The sequence below is a fragment of the Ambystoma mexicanum genome, chromosome 12 (genome assembly GCF_040938575.1).
Source record: "Ambystoma mexicanum isolate Mex_15411 chromosome 12, UKY_AmexF1_1, whole genome shotgun sequence".
Classification (NCBI taxonomy): domain Eukaryota; kingdom Metazoa; phylum Chordata; class Amphibia; order Caudata; family Ambystomatidae; genus Ambystoma; species Ambystoma mexicanum.
The window spans coordinates 268,048,760-268,072,763 of record NC_090936.1 but is presented as its reverse complement, the minus strand read 5'-3'; the positions used below and the strand labels follow the sequence as shown (position 1 = coordinate 268,072,763).

Here is a 24,004-nt window from a genome sequence, read left to right as displayed (position 1 = left end):
AAGCTTCATGACCGAGCCGAAAATCGCATGTTACTCCTTGGCTGGGTTGCAAATTCACATGACCTGTCATTGTAAATATATGTTAGCATTAAGCACTTAAGAGAAATACAGAATAAACAAAATGAAATCCCCAATTAGGAATACATTATGTGTCTCATGAATGGATCTTGGGCTGCAGAAAATGACTAATAGATCAATTATCCATCTAATAATTAATTCTGGTTATCAAGAATATTTAAACTGGTCGCCTTTGGCAAGGTACCAAATTTTTTTTTTACGAACTTTATTTTTGGTATTTAAAACATGATACAACTTCACACCCACATTAGGGTGGACTGAAACTTTGCGCCTTGACCCGGAACCCGCCCGTTGCCCCTCCCCCCCAACCCCTCACATCTCCGTCCCCCTGAATCAGCGTCCTCTGTAATTGAGCTAGTGCCCCCACCAGCCAACATGTCGAGGATGTGGAGTTAATCTGGCTCAGACCTCACCGGGGGGGTGACCACCGAGTCTGAAGATGCAGATGCGTGCTCAGCTGCTTCGCTCATCAAGAACAGGGTCAGTGGCCCCCAGATGTCTGGGGGTCGTGCGTGCAGCGGGAGTAATTTAATGAAGTCCGTTTCTACATCCTGGTAATATAGCAAGTTTTTGCGCCAGGCCTGTGCCGATGGAAGGGGGCCTCTACCCCATGCCATGGCGACCCTCCTACGGGCCAGAGTCAGCATTACCCCCGCCAGTTTCCTTATTGGGGCGGAGAGCAGCCTAGTCATGCCCAACATAGCCGCTGTATGACTAGGTTGTATTGGTTCTCCCACAACGGCGGCAGTCGTCTTCAGAACCTGATTCCAGAAAGGTGAGAGCTCGGGGCACTCCCAGGCCATGTGAGTAAAGTTTGCAGAGACTAGCCCACATCTGATGCATTTCGCTTCTGTGTCTGGGTGATGCTTGTTTGTCTTCGCCGGTGTGTGATATGTTTGATGGAGAAAGTTGAAGTGGATAAGTTTAAGACGTGAGTTCAGCGCCACTTTCTGAGTTTGTTTCAGGCAGAACGTCCAGTCTTCATCAGAAATTTTAACCTGTAACGATTTCTCCCATCTGGCCTTTGCCCCTGAGATGGCGAGGGATGAGCCGGGAGTGAGAGCCTTGTATATCTGCGACACCAGCCTGCCCTCGCCCTGCGCTTGGATGACGTTATGTAGTAATTGCCATGTTGGTGGCTGACGAGGGAAGTCTGGCAGTAGAGTCTGCATTGTGTAGCGAGTTCTGAAGTAGAGGAACACGTCCAGAGCTGTGTCTCCTCCTTTACTTTTTGCTTGCTGTGGTGTTAGAAATCCCTCCTCTGTGAAGAGATCCCCCAGTGTTCGTATGCTCAGCTTGTCGACCCACCTGTGGAACACCGTCTCCGAGGTTAGCGGGACTCCGGGAATGAACTTGATGGGTAGGAGCGGGGAGTACCTTGACTGCACCCCGAGCTTCTGGGCCAGCGTCTTCCAAGCCTTGTACGTTATGAGCATCACGTTCATCGTGGCACTGAGAACTGGCGTTTGACTAAAGATGATTGCAGTTAGGAAGTTAGGTGTTGCAAGGGCACGCTCAACTTGTACATGGGGTCGGATCACTGGGGAGGCGTACCAATGACTGAGAAACTGTGCTTGGGCCGCCAAATAGTATCTTTCCAGGTCCGGCAGAGCCAATCCCCCCTCGGAGACTGGGAGTGTTAGCGTGGTGTATGCCACTCTCGCTGGCTTACCCGCCCAGAGTAATTCAAGGACCAAGCTTTTCAATTTTTTCCAAAAGGATTGTTGCAGCGACATTGGAATATTGTTGAAGAGATATAATAGCTTGGGTAAAATCACCATCTTCACCAGGGAAATCCTGCCCCAGAGGGTTAGCGGAAGAGACTTCCAACGGGAGATCTTGTCCTGAAGTGATTTGACCACCACTTCATAGTTATCCCGGAACACTTCCTGACGATTTAGAGATAGCTGTATCCCAAGATACCTAACTCCGGAGCACTTCCATGTGAGGTTGAGGTCGTCCGAGAACTGTTTGGTGGCTGGTGTTAGTGGGAATACGATGGATTTTGCGTGGTTGATTTTTAATCCCGACGCTGCTCCGAACTTGAGGACTTCTCTCATAACTGGGTTAAGATTTTCTTCTGGGTTTCGGATGAATAGTGCTACGTCGTCGGCGTAGAGCGAGATGATGAGCTTGTGGGGACCTATAGTAAGACCTCTCCGTTGTCTCTGTTCCCGCAGATTGGAGGCTAGAGGTTCCATCACCAGGGCGAATATTAAGGCCGATAGTGGGCAGCCTTGTCTTGTGCCTCGTTGCAGAGCTATTGACGCCGACTTGGCTGTACCAACAATAATGTTGGCACAAGGCTTGGTATACAGGAGGGAGACCAGGTTAATGAAACGGGCGCCCAGGCCCATTCTAGTGAGCACCATAAACAGAAAAGGCCACTCGACCGAGTCAAATGCCTTCTCGGCATCGAGAAGCACCGCCACGGCCTGCAGTGAGGGGTCCAGCGCGGCCATGACACCGAACATTCTCCTAAGACCAAACGTCGTGTTGCGGCCTGGGATGAAGCCGGCTTGGTCCGCCAGAACCAGGGCAGGCATCAATGGTATCAATCTCCTGGCCAGCACCTTGGCAAGTATTTTATTGTCTAGATTGAGGAGAGATATAGGTCGGTACGACGAGCAGTCTTCTGGAGGTTTGCCAGCCTTGTGCAGAAGAATAACGTTTGCTTCACAGGTCGTAGGGGGCAGGTGCCCTCTTTCCAGTGCTTCCGCATATACTGCCTCCAGGAGAGGGGCCAAGGTGCCCGCGAAGGACTTATAGAATTCTCCCGTCAGTCCGTCGGGGCCCGGCGCTTTGGAGCTGGGGAGCGATTTTATGGCTTCTAAGATCTCGTCTTGCGTGATCATTTCATTTAAGGGTTCTCGGAGAGGATGTTCGACCCAGTAGAGTTCGGTGTCTTGCAGGTACTCCAGCGGGGCAGTCGACGCTTTGTTGAGTTTAGCACTATATAGTTCTTGATAGAAGACCCCGAACTCCTCCGCTATCCTTTCATCAGTATAGACTAACTCTCCCGTGGCGGTCCGGATCGTCTCAATGTGTCTCAATGTGTGCCCCTCTGTTGTCGGCTCTGATTAAGTTTGCTAGAAGGGCCCCAGGCTTTTGGCCTTCTCCGTACTGACGTGCTTGGCAATTACGATTCAGGAATTTGACCTCACGGTCTGCTATCAGATTGAAGTTCGTCAATTCTTCTCTCAGGGTTGCTGATATTTTGGGGTCCGCCCCATTAATGACTTGGTGCTCGAGGCTCTTTAGTCTCTCTTCACTGTCTGTGAGCTCGCGCTTGATGAGCCGATGGATGCCATTTTCCTTGGCGTGGCAGACTCCTCTGATGAAGCATTTTAGGGCCTCCCACATTGTGCTAGCGGATGTGACTGACCCAGCATTGGCATCCAGAAACCCCATGATCTCGTCTCTTAGCTCGGAAGCAAACACTTCATCCCTTAGCGAGCCGTTCTTGAAGCGCCATCGTTGTAGCGGTGGTGTCGGCGTGGAAGGCTTTAAGTTGAGGAAGATGGGGGAATGATCGGAGATAGTTCTCGGATGTATGTTGCATCGATCTCCCGTCAGAGGGCCACTTGCAGAGATGAAGAGATAGTCAATGCGTGAGCTCGAGTTGTGTACAGGTGAGTGAAAGGTGAATTCCCGTGAGTCGCCATTGGAGACCCTCCAAATGTCTATCAGGCTGAAGGCGTTGCAAATTTCTTTTATTTGGAGGCCCGCTTTGGTGGGAGGCAGAGGAGAGGGTTTTGATCTGTCCTTTAGTGGATCAAGCACAGTGTTCATGTCTCCCCCCCAGATTATGGTCGCAGGATCCAGTTTGGACAGCTGGGTAAGTACCCATCCGAAATTATCGGGGCCATCTGTGTTCGGAGCGTAGGAGTTGACAAAGGTCACCTTCCGTCCGGTTACGATGCCACTTACTAAGATGGCTCTCCCCTCCGTGTCTTTTGCCATGCGTAACAGGCGAAAGTTCATTCTTCTGTGTATAAGTAGGTTGAGTAAGAGGAGTAGTATGTGACAGCCCCAGCTCTTGGCCCACTGGTGCTCATTCCCTGGCAGAAGGTGGGTCTCTTGAATCATAGCCACGTCGATTTCGTGCCGCCTGAGGTATTGGAGGATTTTCCTGGTTTTGGCTGGGATATTGCCGCCTCTAATGTTCCACGTTAATACGTTGAATGGTTTGGGTGAGGCATTCTAATTGTCAGCTTTTCGTTTACTGCTGTTGGTCTCGGAGAGGTACCGAGAAGAGACTTGTTGGCTTTGGTGCTACTAGCTTTGTAGCTTGCTAGCGTAGATGACATCGGAGTCTGCCCAGGAGGCGGAGGGCGAGAGGGGGGGTGCGAACCGGTGGCGCTGAACTTTCCAAATGAACCTTGGGGGCACCGTCCGTGGACAGCCCCCCACCAACCCGTGGTGTTTCCCTCTTCCTGGTGGGCAACCCCCAACTGGCCCACAGAGAGATCCCACCTAATCCCTTTGAAACAAACAGCGTAACTGTTGGAAACCATGTCGCTGTGAACACTGTACATCCGGGGGACTCAGCTTAGAGACCTACTGGTAGCCGAGTGTACCCTGGGGAATAAACTGGAGCTGTGCTAGGGGCACCAGGGGCCCTCCAAGCTACCCCGCCCCGCATTGAAATCACTATGGCTTGAGTCTGTTTCCGTCGTACCATCCTGCAAGTTTTCACACCGCCCCCGGTCATTCCGGACTATGGCGGATTCCTGTTATTTCTGTCTCTTTGGGGCCTGGGACGGTCGGGATTCGGGTCCGGACAGCCCATCTGGTCCAGAAACATGCGTGCCTCCTCGGGTGTTTGGAAAAAGTGGACCCTCTCTCCGTGCTGCACTCTGAGCCGTGCAGGAAAGAGCATCGAGTATGGTAATTGATTGGCACGGAGTCTCTGTTTGATGGCGGTGAAGGATTTCCTCTGGGTTTGTACCATAGGAGAGAAGTCTGGATAGAAATGAATTTTATCCCCATCATGAAGGAGCTCTCCTTTCTCTCTTGCCAGGCGGAGGATAGTGTCTCGGTCCTTGTAGTTGAGTAGCCTGGCAATAATTGGTCTGGGTGAAGCGCCTGGGGCTGGACGGGTCGATGGAATCCTGTGGGCTCTCTCCACTATGAACATTGGGGACAGTGCTTCCCTACTGAAGAGTGATGAGCAGAGCGACTCCACGAACTCCTCCATTCTGCTTTGCGGCTGATGTTCTCTCACCCCGACGATTCTTACGTTATTCCGTCTTGAACGACCTTCGAGGTCCTCACATTTAGCTATTGTTGCCTTCATTTGGGTTTCAAGTTGCGAAACTTTGGTTGAGAGGGATGACGTGCCATCATCCAGATTCGACACTCTTTGCTCGACCTCGTCCAGACGTTCTGTGTGAGTGTCTATGGGGTTTTGAAGGAGGTCTACCTTAGAGGCTAGGCCGTCCATTTTGTTGTTCAGATTTCCGATGCCTGCCTTCAGGTCTAAAAGGAGTTCTTTTATTTCAAATGGATTTCCCTCTGGTTCTGTCGGTGGTAAACCACCGGGAGCGGGCAGTTGGTCTTCCCGCTGGACGTGGGCCCTTGGAGTCGTGCCGCCTTCAAAAGTTAATTTCCTCTGAGACTTGTCGTTTTTCCCCATTTCGGCTATGGAGCCGGTGCGCTTTAAGTGAGAGCTGTTGTATTGTGCGGCCTGGGGTGAGCTGAGGTTGTCCGGTTGCACGGTTTTGGGCGAGTTATGGTTCAATAGCAAAAAGGAGCACCGTTTTCGGATTGCGTTCTGCGCCTTTGATGCGGTTTGTTTTGGGTGAGAGGTTGGCGGCCACCGGTGGACTCACTCTGAGATGGTGCCGGTTCCGCAGTGGGGGAGCCGGTGGTCGAAGCTCTCAGGTCGGCTTGTAGCTGTGGCCTCGGTAGGGAATGGAGTGAGATGCAGCCTAGCGTTGGTGATCGTCCCGACTGGCTGTGTGGTGGATGTCAGGGCGCCGTGGTGCCGGAGGGGTGCAGAAAAACTAACGCCCCCGGAGTGTTGGGTGGCTCGTCAGAGCCGAGGCGTCAATCCAAAATGGAGGGGGGACGAGGAGAGCCGGATCATCCAGGGGTGTTCCCCGCGACTCTCTCCCTCGCCGATCCGAACCAGGCCCCCGGCCTCCCTCGAGGCCGATGCCTCAGTGCGCCGGCGGGAACTCCACCCGACCCGCAGCTCCGGATCGTGGCCACCTGCGGCCGGGGCCAACCGGCGGGGGGCCGGGCTGGGGGGGTGGTCGGGCCGGCTCGGGGCCAACTTCAGCGCAGCGCGCGAACCCCCCCCGTACCTGGTGTCCCCGCCGGTCCTCCGGTCTCCCTCTTCCGAACTCCGGCGGGGCTGACTGGGGGCGGGCGGGCACCGATGTGGACCGCGCGCCTGGCGGATGCCGAGCCCGCGCCTCTGGACCCCCGTCACGGTCGTTCGCTCTCGCGCTGGGCTCTGTCCACGCCGAGCGGGGCCGACCTCCCGGCGGCACGGTGTAGGCACTTGCGGTCGGCGGGCTGGGCGTGGGCTGCGGCCTCCCCTGCTCCGGTGGGCCAGCTGCGCAGGGCTCAGACTCACGAGTCTTGAATAGGCATGGAGAGGCTGATTCTCGTTGGCAAAAACACCGGCAGGCAGCTGGGCGGATCGGGGAGACGGGAGACGGGGAGTTGGGGCTGTGCAGTGTAGGAAACAGCAGGATTATTAAGGATTAATGCGGGGTGATTGCGGGAGCTCAGGCCAAGGCGGCCATCTTGGATGGCCCTCTAGCGCCCTCAAGGTACCAAATTTTAATAACACAACTTCGATTCAACGGCTTATCACTTAGCATAGTAACAGCCGAGTGGAAATGAGCTCAAGACTGGATAGGACTTTGGCCTCTTTGTCCAACATCAACTGACTCTTGTTTGCTTTTTATGCTCTTCTGTCAACAATATAACATTCAGAGAAAATCAATTCTGATTTTAAGGGAAGCGAGGTTACAAATATTTCGCCTATGGCCTATCTATGTTTTACGTAATGTCTGCAATTCTAGTGTTCGCAGGCTGTTTTACTATGTGTGTGTTTGGCATACAGAATATGTGAGCAACATATTCATGATGCACGCAATGATCTTTGTTAATTTCATCTTTACATAAATAATTCAGACTCAATTTGATTTAGTTTGCCCTTAATTGATGCTTTTATTTATGGTTGTTTTACTGCCGAAATAAAGTTTATATTGACTGACTTCGTGGGAATAATCAAAAGAGCAAAAACAGGGAAATAAACTAACAGAAAAGGCTCCCTCCACCCAACAAACTCCCTGCCCCGGTTCTGTATGATGACCGCCTGCAGACCCGAATATTCAAACAATAAGCGTTACAAGAACGTGTTTGTGAAAACTCCTAAGGGAGCTGGGATTATAAATATCAAATTAAGTGAGCTTTCTCACAGTGTGTTTCCCCCTGGCTCTAGAAGGGCTCTGGGTCCAGAGTCCAAAGAACAAGGCCTGCTTTAGAAAGCAAGGTTCCTTAAGGGCAAAAAAAGGTATTTGCAGTCAGAAAGAAGCACCAGGGTTTCCTGTGCACTTCTTTCATCATAATCAGTTGGTACCCTGGTGGTAGTCCAGCATCTGTTTTGGCTGCTTCACCTCCTGAGACGATAGATGTGGTTGTTGGATCCCCTCGTGATCTAAGTGGTCTGAAAAAGTTGGCATGAAGTTCTTGGCAATGCCCAAAGGGACTGGGCTGTCTCTGCATGGGACTAGTCTAGTAAGAACCTGGGTTGGTCTGGATATATCTCTCTCTTCGCACTTGTGCCCTGGAGGCTATGTCTAGCATCACAGGAATATGCAAATGGCCTACTTACTGCCATGCTAGTTTATTCAGGTTACCAGACATACAAGCTCGAGTACAAAGGGGATACAGCATGCTTGATACGTTTTAGCAACCTTCCCAGTACTTTTAACTGACCCCTATCACCAACTGTCCCCAGGATACTCAAAGGGCGGTCTTCCCTGGCTTGGATTGGATTCTCCTTCTTGTTAATGGATCACTCTGGTCTACTGGAGCCAACGTACTCCTAGATGCTGGCTTTACCCCTAGGTGACTCTTGAACCCGTCGCCCCCACCAGCCATTTTAGCCCAAGTCCATGAGGCTTGCTTCCTGCTCTGCCATACGGCCAGGCTTCTGTCACCGCTCCTTGGCACAGTCTCTCCCGCCCTTTGCGCTATTGGCTTGGCCAGTAGTGGATCTCTGTCGTCCCCTGTTTATTTTCTCCTTGTTCAGCTCTCTCTCCCTCCTTCAATCCCAGTCTTTCCCTTGCTCTCCTTAGTTTAAGTGACTATTAGCAGTAGGCAGCTGTGCCTTCCATTTTGGTTGTGTTTCTTGGGTGGACTAGGGGAGCTCTGGTGCTCCCCCTTGCCCCTGAGTAACAGTGTGCCTTTGCTGGCGTAACAACAGTGAATTTGTCACACTATAAAGACCAACATTTCGTTACACTATCAGCATGGCACAAGTAACATGAACTCAGGCATTAAGTATTTATATTAACCAGTTCATTAAAAGTAAATGATTTAAAGGATGGTGTCCATGTAGAGAACACACACAGTCCATCTACTAGGTTTTACTGTGAACTTGTGTCTGTGTGAATGAGAGTGCATGGGCGAGTGCTATGCCAATGTATGCCTCTGTAAATGTTAGTGTGCGAGACGGTGAGACACTGGAGATGGGGGCATTGTGTAGCTTGAGCAAATCTGCTTTAGCGGGCAGTGCCATCAAAGAAGAGCAGGTCCAGGCAGCAGTGGTGGGAGGTTTGGGTATTAAGTACAGTCAGCATTGACCTATTCTTCTTACAGTAACATTATCATGGGCAAGGTCAGGTGTGGAGCCAGCATGGACTTAGCCTCGTTATAGGGGCATTGATGTAATATGGGCAAAGTCAACTTCTGTGCTCTTACATGGGGCAGGGATGTTTTCCTATAGCGGCATTACTGGCACAATGTTACAAACCAACATATGCATGATCTTACATGGGAATACTGTCATAACAGTATGGTCTCCTGTTTTCACAAAGTAAATTACTTCATTGCAATTTACTTCGTGCTCAACACTACGGTTTTGTTTTAGGGGTTTGTGGTTTAAATGGTAAAAAAGGGGTGGGGAGGTATTTGGGGGTGTTAGTGGAGGAGAAGGGGAGGCGAGGTTTGGCATGGTGATGTATCGCAAACATTTGTGGTACATATTAACGTGCATCCCATTAAATAAATACAACAGCTGCCAATGTATGCTTCCTCCTTTCATAGTTCTCTCTTAAAACCTTCTCTTAATGACTATCACCATTGATAAAATGAGAACTGTCCAGACTGCGGTCAGTGTGCAGACAAAGCTTAAAACTCTAAATAATACCTGTTTGTGATAGGTGCATTCATTCTTTCTGAGCCGTTTTGCTGGTTGGCCACATCGTCAGTCTTTGGATCTTCTTTGGTGTCAGAAGCAATGTGATTTGCTTTTGATGCTGGCAGCTCCTGTGTGTTTGGCAACTACAAAATGGAGAAGGAATGTCATAAGGGTCGCCAGTATATCAAGTGGAAATACGCCACTTTAAGTGCACTTTTTTTTACAGACTTTGCAATTAAGGTGAGCACATATTCAATGTATAGTATATTTATATGATTTTAAACTGTTAGCTTCTCTACTGATTCGAAATGTGTAGTTACTGTGACAAGGCCAATAATTTGGTATTGTCAAGGGGGTACAAAAACCCCTCTCAGCCAGGGGTTGGAGGCCAACCAGGGAGCCTTCCAGAGCCAGTCCTACCCCTAAGGTAGACTGTGGCAGTAGAGAGGGCCCCAATTCCTGCACCCCCGTGTTCAAAAGTTTCTGTACAGACCACTTAACTCAAAGCATACCTCTTGTACAACATGCCTACCAGTCTTCTTTTTCTTTCATAGCAGAAGTGCCACTGACCAGCATCAGAGAGTGAGTTGCATAAAGGAGGCAATTCTTGTGCAGCTGACAAAGGAGCTACAAGGCAGTGCCAGGAAAAACTGGCGAGCCCACGCTGAAACAGACAGATCCCCAAGACCACTGGGGAAAAAGATGGGAAGCAGACTCCTTGCCCCCTAAAATGTACAAGGAGACCCAATGCACCAGGGTCTTCGAACATGAACATGGGCTCCCAGCATCATAGGCTGGCAGGCCTGCAAAGTGAAAGTGGATGCGGCTTAACCATCTTTTCAAGATTTTCCCTCACATAGACATGCCCCAGATGGGAAAGACAGGGACAGGTTGGACAGAGAAAAGTGACCAATCCTCACAGGGGAAGGCGATTTAAGCTCAGGACAGGAAGCAGGAAGGGGAGGTTTTTCAGGTGCGGTCACAGGTGGAGAATGACCAAGAGACCAGAAGGAGGAAGCAGCGGATTGTGCAGATTTGGTGAGCATGTGTGGTATTAGTTAAGAAGTGAATGTGATTCTGCAGTTTGAGTGTTCGCGTTTGTTTGGCGTGTGTAGATAAGGATAAACTAGTGTAAGGTCTGTCTGGAAAGAAAATGATACTGTGTGAAAGTAGAGTGTTTGAGTAGTGTGGAGGAGGCAGTAGTAATAGTGTGGAGGAGGCAGTAGTAGTAGTGTGGAGGGAGTAGTAGTAGTAGTAGTGTGGAGGATGGGGTCAGAGTGAGACACAGGGGAGTATATAACTATAAGGAGGACTGACATCAAAGGATGTAGGCAATATCTAGGAGTGACAATATCACTCACATACTTCCAGAAGAAAGGGTAGTAAAGGAAGAGTAATAAAGGTAGAGGCAGGAGTGAGCGTGTTAGACGAAGTCTGAGTTTATCAGAGAATGTGTAAGGTACTATGCAAACCCTATTAGATCACTAACAACTAGGTAAGGACAGCTAGGTAGTCCATGAGGTGGTCTAGACAGTATGAAGGCATCTTGGAGTAAGACACAGACAACGGATTCTGAATTAGAAATAAAACACTTTATTAACTTAAAAGTCAGAACGGAAAAAGGCATATCTTGCCCTATACTATGTTTGGACTACCCTGCCAAACCAAAACTGCAGAAAGTCAGAGTCAAAGGATTCAAGTTAAGAATCTGTCTGGGTCCAAAACCTATACTTGCCCTCACAACTAATGTCAGCAATCAACAAAACAATGTCCAACACAAAATTCTGAGCTTTGTAAGGCTCACAGCTTTCTTTCAGCTCCCTTCCCCAAGTATAAAACAGTTCCAATAAAAGGTCTCAAAATGGCCTTCTTTAAATTCAGGATAATGTAGTTTTGACCAATATACTCAGTGTTCCCTTCCCCAAGTTCCAAATAACAGTTCCAAACACAAAGGAGTCTTGAGACTTCGCCCTCAAATCAATAGATAGGTTAAGTCTCAGGGTTCCCTTCCCCAAGACTCATTTTCAGTCTCACCATAATCATTTCGGTCTTTTTAAAGTTATGTGCCACACTTGAGCCCTCTTTTGTATGTTTAGTCTTTGTATAAATATCTGGACTGATATTTAAACTTTAGAGTTGTACTTTATTCAGTTTTCAAAGTATATTTTTATTATGTACACTTTTCTCCCACTTTGTTGTCCAATATGCCTCCCTTTGATTCACTGTTAAAGTTCCCCTCCAGAGTTCCATTCACCCTAAAGTTCAGCATGTAGTGGGTTCACTTGTTTTTTGAAGTTCTGTTCACTTTAAGATTCAGAATGTATTAGTTTACCTTATGTACTAAGTTCTATTCACTTGATGGTTCAACATATATTGATTTTACTCAGTTTGAAGTTTCATTCACTTCTGAGTCCGGCATACGGTGGTTGGTTTTAAAGCTCCATTCATTTTTCATTCCCATATCTAGCAGTTCTGCCTATTTATTAAGTTTTCATTTGGTTCTAAATTCATTAATCATAAGATTGTATTGGTTAAAGTTTTCATTCAGTTCGACCCTTTGTTTAATATCGTTGTAGGTTGCCATTACGGAAGTGTCCAGCACTCAGACTTTCGAAAATACATACTTTCTTATGCAGGTGACCACTCAGCTACAATGTATTCTTAGCCGTGCAATAAATAACAAGGATTCACATCGTAGACCTTCGAGAGCGTGTTCTCTCGAACACGCAACCACTATGATACAATGTAATCCTTCACAATAGTTCAAACACTTGCATACTGGGTTTCTTCTTTGATCAAAACTCACTGGTTGCATCCACAGGTTTTCCAGCAGCGCAGATCGTTTGGCCTTCTGCTCTCTGCCTCGGGCCTCAACCTCCTGCCCCTCAGGCCCTCCTGTGTTCGCTTCTATGCACAGGAGAACGAGTACTGTGAACACCAGAAAAAGGGACAGCCTCCAGGCACGCCTCACTTCCCAGCGTTCGATCGGTTCAACAGAGCCCCAGCTCCCATGCCACACTTCCATGAACTGTCAGCATGCTTCACAAAACGCTCCTTGCTGCTTCTCTTGGCCTCTCTGCTGCTGCTTCAACACGCTCGCCACAGCATCTCTGTGTGTCTCCTGATTGGAGTGCCTTTTATACACTTGCAGCCCCTTGACCTGCTGCAGGTCGAATTTCCAATTGTCCCTGCTTGACCGTAATCAAAGGGACATGGCTGACCCCGATATTCTTTAGCAGGCATCTTCCTCGTCCAGTACCAGAGTGGAAAAAGGACCTAGTTTTCATTACTCCCAGTTGCCTCTTCTTCCTCCCAGTACTGTCAATGGCCATTTATGAATTAATGAGGGGAGTGGATTTACAATAGTTCATGAAGGCTGATGAAGGGTTGGGTTGGTCGTCAGTAGGCAACAGGATACCATGTCTCTCCCAAGGGAACCCCACTCCTAGTCCCCAAGAACCCTCACCCATCTCATACCCTTTTTCCTGGTCAATGGGACATGAATAACAATATCCCATAACTGCCCTGGAATAAAGGTTTCTTATTGGAAGGGAAGTGGAGAATACTGCATCTCGTCTGAAGGTACTCTACTCCCAATCCCGAAAGGACTCTCTACCCAGGTGATCTTCCCTCGCTTCTCCACCCCAAGAGTCGGGATCCAAGAGCGATGGACTTTCCCTGGCCACCTGTGCAGAAGATACCAAGGGAGTGGAAGTGATAATACCCTCAGCTTTCTCAAAACAGCCAGCTTTTAGGTCATCACCTGTAGCACAAGTCAGCTTCAGACAATAGGGGTCAACCTCCAGTAGCACTAAACAGAGGTTAGGGAGAAGGTTCAACACTAGATGAGAGAGCGAGGTAGGGCCATAAGACCCACAAAAATTCAAATAAAAATGCTTGAACCATCTGTGGCAACAAGGAATGAAGAGACTGACCAAGTGGTGTAATAGTGGCTGCTATAGACTTTTATTAAATGAAAACTAAACCCATCTATCCCTAACTGGAATGGGATTTCACCAACCTAAATAAAAAAAAAAAAAAACAGGTGCTCGCCAGGAAGTCTGTGCAAGTAAAAATAAAATGCACTGTACCAGTAACAAAGGCTCCTATTCTTTCCCTGTCACTACAACAAAACACAAAGTCAAGCTACTGTTCACAATCCCGGCGAATGACAATCTTTGTTGTGAAGAGTCAAAACGCCTCTCAAATTGTTCAAAACTAAAGTTCCACAAAAGTTCTGGGTTCTTCGTAATCAAACGGAAAATAAACAGTTGCATAAAGTTCTTGTGAGCCTAGGAGAATGACTCCCTTCCCTTAGCTGGTTCCCCAGTGCCTCTCCCAGTTTCTAAAAAGATGTGATGCTGCCTTTTAGAGGTTTTCACAATCTCTCAGTTCTTTTCCACAATTCTCGATCTGCCCCACTGGGATGATGAAGCTGTTCACCAGAGTCCCTTCCAACTCTCCAGTACCACACTCCTGTGGAAATAGACTGGAACTATATCTCAAATTGGTTTACAATTTTCTCTCTTTTTTCTAGTTTACAGTCTGACAGGTTTTTCTATTTTCTGGGTGCTTGGAGGAATTGACATTATTAAAGGTTTTCTTCTCATCTCTGAGGAAGGCAAGGTTAAGGTAATGAGCTGAAAAGACGGGACTCTTGGCAGGATCTGGTGTTGACCAATCAGCAATGAGCAACGGTGGTATCGACAAAAGATGATTGGGGTTTGGCTCGATGGTCCAGCCCTAGACAATTCTGGGGTGTGTATAGTGCATCTCTACTTTGGCAAGGGATTTCCCAGCCACTCAATCTTTTGATAGAGAAGGAGAGCATAAATCAACTCTTTTAGGCCCCTTTTGCTGTACTTTCCAGGGTCGATAAGATAACCCCCATTTATGGCATTTCAGGAAGTTGGGGATCTCAGGTTCAGGGAAACCATATCTTCTCAACCGATGAGGTAAATGTTCTCAGTTCATAGTATTCACTGTTTTCCCTTGTTGCCTTAAGTTTCATGAAAATGCATGAAGAGTTTCTCAAACAGCTCATCTGCTCCCTCATGGACTTTCGTTAACTCCCGTTACCTTTATTTGGGTCAGGATGCTTCACCAGGTCGGGTTGTGGACTAGGGTCTCGACCTTCCTTCCCTTTACAGAACATCCAGCCACCAACTCTCTGTTCAGGTTGTGTAGGTAGCTGTGTAAACGGATAGGTTTAGCAGTTTTGGCACAGTTGTTGGACCGCCCGGTCCACCCGATACAGGTCACGCCACCACAACCGAATCTCTGTCCTTCTGTAGGACTGACTCTCGGCCGACTGGTATGATGCTTTCCCCACATCTTACAAACAATGTACTTCTGGTGAATCTGGGTGTTGTGCCATGCCTTCTCTTGGTTGGCTTGCTTCTCCTCCACCGCCACCAGCTTTCAGTTGTATAGCATTTGGTGTTTTGCCTCCATTCGGGACACTGATTCTCTTCTTTGTCTCTACTTTCTCCAAGGCCAACACCCCATCAGCCATGCAAGAGGTCCTTGTGCATTCCCTTGAACCACACCCTCAACGCCTTTTGCTCAAGCGTCTCGGGCTTGTCTGTTCTCTCGGCTTCTCTCTCTCTCCGATTCTTGACTTCTCTCTCCAACTCAACCGCTCTCTCGCTGGTTCTCTCTCTAGTACTCTATCTGGTATCTTCTCGGTACCCTTCCGCCTTGGTTTCTGATGCCCTGATATAGTAGGGTCTGCCCTTACGTAACGTCCATTCAATTGACTACAGATCCTCTGGTTTTTCTTCTGCTCGCTTGTAGTGTTCCTGGGAGCTTCTTCATCTCAGTACCTTAACCGTCAGGGTAGTTCGATGTTTTACAGTAACACATCGTTTTAGACAGGAGTTTAGACTCATAAGTTTCAGGTCCTACTGTCAGCCTACCGGGTTAGGGTTTAAAGGGGAGGTGCCTCCCAATTGCTTCCTTATACCCAGGAAAGGAGTCCCTTTGCATGAGCAACACCTACATATTACCACCCATAGTGGGACTATTGGTTAGCAGCCTCACCTCCCTAGCCTCATGGAGTGGGGCTCTCCCCTGGGGAGAAGTGACGCCATCTGAAGGATCGTCACACATCCTTGAGACTCGGTGATTCTTGGGCCTTGTCTGCATAAATTCTTGTTGGGACATGAAGGAAAATCTCCCTCTTATTTGCATGGTCATCCAAATACTCTTGCGTCGGTGTTGGTCTAATGTGGTCTGCCAAGGCCAAAAATACTTGTGTACTTTTAACCTTTTACTGAAAGACACCATACCTAGACATGTGGACAAACATAACACTAAATTTCACATTTTCTGAAATGCGGCAGCCTGTTTTTTTTTTACCTCCAGGTATGATTCATTATCCCAGAATAAGAGGGTAGTTCAAGCATAATGCATTGTTTTCAATGATGCAACATTCATTCACTAAGCGTATACAGGCAAGGACACATGTATTATAGCATTCTATCTTTTGTGATTATCACTCGAACAGACTTACCACATTAATGATACATTTTTTTTTTGCAACATCAGTCTAATATGTCTCAGCGTAACACTGTGACATCAGACTTTTATTACAAACATTTTATTTCGCGTGTTCCTCCAAAAACGCTACCATTAGATCAAACCGAGAGAGAAAAATGCAATAAAAATAAGTGCAAAGAGAACACACAGGAGCAACCGAAGCCACCTTGCAAGCGCCATCTAGCTTCGTGATTAGGGCGGCACAGTCTGAGTTAATTGACCCACAGCCTTCAAATTGAGAGAGGCGATGAAATCAACTATCGCACAGCATAGTTTCACCGAATTGCCTGCCATCATGAGACCACCAATCTCGAGAATCTGGGCTCGCAGGACAAAAGTTCCCAAGATGTAGGATACGTTTTGCCGTAATTGACGTGCATTTAGTTATTAAGTGTTCAGGGATTTTGGGCTCCTTCAAGCAAAATCGGTATATGTCATCAGTTACTTCTTTGGAATGCCGAAGCCACAACATGGCTCTTGTGTCAATGGCGTTCAGCCGTATTCGCAGGAACTGCTCACGATGGTGTCTCGACGGGCAGTTCGTCAGATAGTTACATGGAACTCCCTGCTTAAGTTCACCTATTCCAGCATCTAATGTTGAGGCCATCTTTCTCCTTTGTTCGTTATTCTGAATCCACTTCACAGTCTCAAACTTTTTTTTCGCAGATTGTGGTCTCATTATTAGTTCGTCGGTATTTAAATCGGCACCAGTTAATAACTGTGTCGAACGTTGTTTCCATTCTTCAAGTAAATTGGAGTGACCAGGTCCAGCACTCTTGGAAAAAATCTGATAAGCAGGAGACATGGGCGATGCAATCATTTTCCGGAATGCCATTAAAGATTTCCACAAGACAATGATACAACATAATGCACAAGGTGACTAAACCCAAAGCATGGTTTCTCTTTAACTCCATATCAGGAGGGTGGAATAGAAAGGTAGTAGTGAATTCCAGGCATGGAGGCTTGTATCACCAGGCTTTCCAGGACTCAGGATGTGTACAGAAACCCTTGGTCTTTAGGAGCTGGTCTCTGTGGCTGGGTGCGGTTGTTCTTCCGTACCAGCAATGTCCCTTTCTCTCCAGAATACCCCCGATCTCTCTCATCCTCTTCAAATGTAACTACTCTGTCCCCTCTCTTCCTTCATCTGCATCTCCTGCTCCTCTGTACTCACCTCTGACATCTTTCATTTAAGCCCCCCTCTCGCTTTTTCTCTCTCTCTCCCCTCCTGCCATATGTTCACCTTCAAAATTCTCATGCTCCTGAAACACTATATAGACCTATACCACTTTCCCTGCTCTCTCTGCACCAGATACATCTCTGATCAGAAATAACACTGCACAGCACATCTTAAAAAATGTAGTCTTAACTGCATATTACAGTGCCCTGAAAAAGTTACGCTGGACCAGGGGAATTTTTTTTGACAAAACTCATGCTAGGCTTAAAGTTTCTCATCTGGATAGGCCACTTACGCACTTACAGCTACCATCCCCAAAGAGATGTATTAAAGGAGAGATTTAATCTAATCCTCAGGAATCTACCACAGAAGCATGTCGACAAAGATGCCTGGAACTGGGGTGAACTGATGAAGGGGGCCCTCTTCAACAGAAGGAAGAACTCACAAGATTCTACCAGATTCTCCCTGTTTCGGTTGGTGTACAGTAGAAGACGCCGCAGCATCTTGGGCATGTTGTGGAAAGACTGGAAGAAACAGTTGTTTGCAAGAATTCATTCAACTCGTGCAGACCTTGGTAAGACAACACCTACAGTAAGCCCAGGAGAAACCAAAGAGACTTCACAACACACAGGCCCGGCTATGAAGAGTTCAAATAGAGGACAGAGCCCTACTCTTCTAATCAACTGCAGAGAATAAACCTCTAGCTAAGTATCATGAACCTTACAAAGTCAAAGTGCTGTGCAATCTCAATTACTTGGTTCACCAGGAACATCGCTGAAAACCAACGCAAGTTCACCATGTCAAATGTGAAACAATGGAAGGAAGAAATGTAATCCCCTCTCTGTTCAAGAGATGGTCACATTAGACATTGGTGTAATAAAACCCACACAGACCCAATAGCCATCCCCAATTGTCCTAACAGGAACGCCAAGCAGTGAGTGGAAGTTCTCACTCGACTTCCGGAAATTAAACAAGAGCTATAAGTTTGAGGCATGCCTAATGACTCTGATGAATGATTAGATTCAACATCGGACCAGCCCAATATAAATCAATGTTGCCTCTTACCAAAGGCTATGAGTAGATGCCCCGGGCACTGGAAGACTAAGAGGACAACCTTCTCTATGCCTTCTCTACGCCTGTGAAATTAACCCAAATTCCAGTGCTTTCTTTTGGCCTTCACAGGGTGCCAGCCACTTTTGAATGGGTTATAGACAAGATCCTACAACCTCCATACTCAATGTATGGGAGTCTACTTGAATTATATGGTCGTTAGTAGCAGACCTAGCATCTGTGACAGGGTCAGGGACATGAGGGGGATTACTGGTACCGCTTTCTGTCACGCAATGCCTTCCAGCACTGTTTCTGGCCAGTATCTTTTTTTTCCCTTGCAGAGAGCCAACTCTCAGAATACCTGGGAGTAAGAAAGAAAACCTGGAACAGAACAAAATCAGTCAAAAACCTGAAATTTGGCAATTTACATGGACTTGGAACATCCATCAAGCACAGTAAGGCAAGCAACTCTCTACCGCGAAAGAAAAACAAACTTTCAGACCCACAGCACGCCACAAAATGGCTGGAAGCAGTAGGCAATCAGTATAAAAAGGAAGAACGTGAAAGGCAGAGTGTGGGTTTGTAGAGGTAAGGAAGTATGCAGGTGGACTGAGACACCAGGTGGGTGACAGACGGTGGAACAGAGTGCTGAGGAATTGCTGGCGGATTTGGTGCAGAGTGCAGGTGAGGTATTGGCAGTGAGAGTGGTGCCAGTTTGTGAGAGTGAAGGTAGTTGTGAGGGAAGAGTGGAAGACAGAAGTAGGGGAGTGCGAATAGTAGGCAGTGGGAGTGGGTGCTGGAAGAGAGTAAGGATAGTAGAGAAGGGTGCAGGAGAGGGTGTGAGGAGAAGGGTTATGGAGAAAAGTGATGAGCTGAGAATAGTGAGTGCATTTAGTAGACTGTAAGAGGTTAGAAGGGAAGGCAAAGCAGGGAACCATACCCTTGAGTAGCCTAGTAAGGATGGGTACGAGTAGTAGAGTGAGGAGATGTGAGTGGTAGTACTAGGAGGAGATGGAGTGCAGAACATTGTCGGAACAGACGAGAGAAAGAAGGTGAGAAGGAGAGAGAGAAGGGAGTATAGGGGGGTATTGGAGTGGAGTAGTGGTGTACCGAATTCCGGCTTCAGGGGGATATTTGATCGAAGTTCTGCTGAAATCCAGCTTTCAGCTTCGGCCAACTGAAGACTCACTCGAAGCAGAAGTCTGCTTTCTATGATTAACCATCTTCTCTCTGAGAGATGACAGTCAAGCACAGAGAGTGGAACTGCCAGGGGCAGCAGCCAATGAGCTTTTTGCTTATAGGGTTCTGCAAATGACACCCTGGCTGGTGTCCCGAGTGTATTTTGTTCACGGATACTCTTCATGATCAAAATGCACTCGGCACACCAGGAAGGGTGGCATTCGCAGCATACAATAGCAAATATCTTATTGGATCGTGCATCATTCCCCAGAGACTAATTTGCCGGCAGTATTTTGTATTTTGCTCATGGAGCGTCTTCAAAGGAAATTTTTCGTGTATGGCTCGAGTGTTGTCCCAGGACTCCAGCCAGCCCTCCCTTCTATTTTTACTTCCCCCTATTCTGAATACTTTCAGTCTCTTTCTGGTTATCTCTGTTCTTTCCCAACACCAGAGTTTATCTCATTCTCTCGATCCACTCTGGGGCTTCTTGGTATTCCCCCCCCCCCAATCTGGGCTTCTCTCAATCTTTCACCTTGTTTCTTTTCCTGCTCTGGGGCTTGCCTCTTGCCCTCTCGCCGCTCTGGGCTTCTCTCTGTACTTCTACCCTACCTTGGGGTTTCTCAGTTCTTTCCCTGCTCTGTTTTTATTTCTCTCTCTGACAACTGTGGGGTTTCTGTGGTTTCTCCCCGCTCGGCTTCTCTCCTTCATTCTCCCCACCTTGAGTTTTCTGTGTCCTTTTCCCTGCTCCGGAGCTTGTTTTTCTCTCCTTCCCCACTCAGAGGTTTCTCTGATCTCTCCCCACCCGGGACTCATCACTGTCCTTCTCGCAGCCCTAGGGTTTCACGGTCTTGCTGTGCCGCTACCTCCGGAGCTAATGGAGTCACTGCATACTGCTTGTGACGTTAAGTGGTCTTCAGGAGGCTTGTGCAGTCAGACCAGCGGGCTGCTCTTCTCGCAGCCACTTACACAATTGCTCAACTGGAGCTAGCTTTGGCTGGGTGCCTCCTTTCTTTTCTGGTCTCTCGTCTGAGGATCGGGGGGTGGAGGGTAAGCTCCTCCTTCTGAGGATCTCTGCTCCCGCCCATGTGGTGGTGCAGGATGGTTTGGTAAAGCATATGCGAGGACCTGCTGCATTTGCCGAGCCCGTACGGTGGCCCATGATGCCTCATCTGACATACTCTTACTCGTGCGGGCCCCATCCACTGTGTGTGCCGGTACAGTCTTGTATTCTGCAGGATTCAGAGATTCTTCATTCCAATTGGATCGTCAGATGGCATGCATCCAAGAGGCTGTTCTTTCCCCCTTTCCGATGTTTCGCAGAATAAAGGTGTTCATGTCTGGGCAGAAGGGATGGTGACGTAAGTCCCTTTCTGGGGTATTTCTGTCCCCTAAAGCACAGTCACCTGCAGAGGGAGCCCCACTTACCCTGTCCCTATGGGAGTGTTAAGCGTAGGGGGCTTTCTGCCATAGTCAGAAAAGGGGGAGGGGACCCCTTGGAGAGAGGTGACAAAATCATTTGATTCTCTACAGTGCTTACAAGCTAATGATAACTATTTCAGTCGATAAACCACTGATATGCAAGAGAAGAGCTCCAAGGAAGGGGGCATGTGATTAAGTGCAGTGTATTGCCATAATCACTGGCACAGGGCTGACCATTAGGGATAGGCTCCATCACCTACAAGGGGGTGTGGCGCCCGGAGTGATATAAGGAAGCCAAAGGGGTTTGTCACATTGTGGCTACTACTTGTAGCGACACAAAGAAAGTAACTTTTTAAACATGTACCCCAGATTCTGCATCATTTAAGGCAGGACCTTTCATATTAGCCCTGTGACGAATCACACGGATCTGTCACGTTTCCTCAAGGGGGAGCCTTTCCCTGTGTGGCTAGTGAGGTGAGCCTGCTCTGCAACAACCTCCGTTTGGGTAGAGGCAAGCAGGATCTCACCGAGACCGACCCCATTTGGGAACAAGGACTTGCGTTCTTATGAGGAACTCTCTAAGAAACATATCAATAATACACCTTAAAGAATATCCAGTGTAGAAAGGTATGAAGAACATACCAAAATATGTTACTGTCATCAAGAAAATCTGATTATCTCCTGGAAGGAAAACTTACCTTGTACTGAGATGGGAAAAAGGTCTGTGGGGAGATACAGAGGGGAAAAACAGAGAAAGGATTGCAAGAATGCGCTGGTGAAGACCCATGGCGATATAATAAAAGAAGGAGGCAGAGACTGGGAAATGAGAGAGAGAACTCATGTGTTAAGTGTTTGCTCGCAGATGTATGCAGAAGAAAGGCTGGACACGCAGCATCCCGTATCTGAGAGAGAAGAGGAACGTCAGGTGCACGGCATTGTGAAGGAGAACAGAGGACAGAACATGAGGTGTACATGTGGTGGCGTGATCACACCAGAGCAGTGGTGGACCAGGGGGTCAGTGAATGACACAGACACCACTTATTTGGGAACTACACAGCACATACAGGTAAACAAGATACTGGCGAGATCGTACATGAGACAACAGGAAAGAGACACTGATGGAATTCCGAGAGGTGTAACAAAATCATGGTGGCAACAGAAAAGACAAGTGATCTCAGTTCAAGGGTGTTTATGAAACTGTATAAATGGGTGAGAAAAATGCTTAATCTAAACCTGAATCTAAAAAGGGCAAGCTACAATCATCAAATACATAATAAGGCAGTCCTAGTAGCATCTTGTCAAATAAAAAGGGCCTATACTAAAATACCTATTGCTGATCTTTACTGATAAGTTACAAAATAGTGTGGGATAATGTACACCAGAAAAGAAAGAAGTGTTCACACAAATGATAAGTGAGGATGGTATAACTGGGGTCTCCCTTCCCCACGTTTTTTAGCACAGGACAAGGCGTGACACTCGAGCACAGTACACTTTTGGGCTTCTCCAGCACAAGCTTACAGTTAGTTTCCAAAATATCAGGGCCTTCGGTGGACAAGTCTCTTTCACACAGTCTCTTGGCTTGATGTGCTATAAACAACAAAAGTTCCCCTCAGTAACCTTCCCGTCAAATTTCCCTTCACCCTTGTATCCCCCTAAACCAGGCTCCGATCCTTCTTGCAACGTTGTCCTCCCTCAGTCGGGTTCACTATGGCCTTTCATTTAAACTATTAGCAACTTGTAACATTCAAAAGTCTCAATGTCTTTTTAAACAACTGTTCATTGTGGACATCCCTCAGCCGGGTTCACGCTGGTCAGTTTAACACAGTTCACTTAGTTGTAACACCTTGCGGGATTCACTTCCCTTAGCTTTCCTCTTGACTATGTGTCAAAGACTTTCGATTGTACAAGGGGTTTTACTTGACCCATGTATGACCACTTTGACCTCTTATGTCGGGCTCTCCTAGTGCCTCCTGGTATTTCTAGTTTCAACAAAAAGGGGACCAGCCAGAGTCTTTAGAATGACCGCCCACACAGCACCAGACAACTCAGCAGCTGGTCTTTCCCTGGGCTTTAAACGTTCAGTAATACACAAGTTCTTTGTTCATAAGTTCTTTCAATTCATATCATGTTGCCGTTTGCAACCTTTGCTCAACATAGTCCGGTTTTACTATTGGTTCTTTTTCTGACTCACCGGCTGTACTGAACTCCTTGGCAGTTCTTGTCTTAGGAAGTCAAGGACGGTACCACGGTTACAAGCGTGTCTCCCGCCTTGGTTATCAGTGCAGGAGGGCACTGCGCACCGTTGACATCTGTTAACCACATGCCAGCTTTAGTCCCCGGTCTTATGATTTCTGTCACGTAGGCTTCGCGGGTCAAGGTCGAAAAGGGCAAGGGTACTTCCTTCCTTGTCATCCTTTCAGGTCTCTCTGCCTTTCTCCTCCTTTTAAACTGCCGTCCTGGAATAGCTGCTTCATTGTGCATTTGGCCTTGCTCAAAGTGTGCTCTCGTGCTCCGCCTTTTATCCCTGTGGTGAAGGGAAAGGGCTGTCAGGTGTGTAGTTAATGTCAATTGCCTGACTCTGCCTGACGCTTGTGTTGGGACATGTCAGGTAAACGGCTCTCGTGTTAGTCTGTTTTTCACAGTGTAAGAAAAGGTTTGTGCTGGAAAGGGTGGGGGGGGATAAAGCTTCTAAATATGCTATGGGGTAGGATGAGGAAAAGGTGTTATAAGGAAGGGGGTACTGTGTCTCACCTATCTGTGTACCACTTCCACTGCCCGAAGACCCCACCCCCCCCCATCCAGGTGATCCTCCCCCACTGGTCCACCCCGAGGAACTGGATCAGATAGCGATGGCCGTGTCCTAGCCGCCTGGATGACAGATCTCCGGGGACTAGCGGGTGAGACACAGTCAGGTTTCACACAAAGGCCAACCTGACAAGTAGTGGAGAAAGTCCCCAACCAGGCAGTAAACCCGCTGACGTTATCCCTGAGCACTAAAGGTAATGGGGAAAGCAGGAGAACTAATCCCAAATCAAACAAATATTGACATTGAATGATAAGGGAATCATTACCGGAACACTCGCACTCGCCCCAGTTGAGAAAGTATTAACTTGGAATACTAATCCTTACTCGAAGATTTATGCACAACATAGTTAAGGAGAAAAACTTGAGATATTACA

At 47.7% G+C, this 24,004-nt stretch overlaps 1 protein-coding gene across 16 annotated transcripts in view; it reads right to left on the bottom strand.

The window, feature by feature from the left end:
• The window catches only part of PLEKHA5 (pleckstrin homology domain containing A5), a 1,790,419-nt gene that overhangs the window by 68,467 nt on the left and 1,697,948 nt on the right, over nt 1-24,004 (bottom strand). For all 16 annotated transcript variants that reach the window (XM_069628398.1, XM_069628397.1, XM_069628399.1 and 13 more), the window contains one exon: nt 9,473-9,606. In XM_069628398.1, coding sequence (XP_069484499.1) covers nt 9,473-9,606 — 134 coding nt within the window. The remainder of the gene's footprint in view (nt 1-9,472; nt 9,607-24,004) is intronic.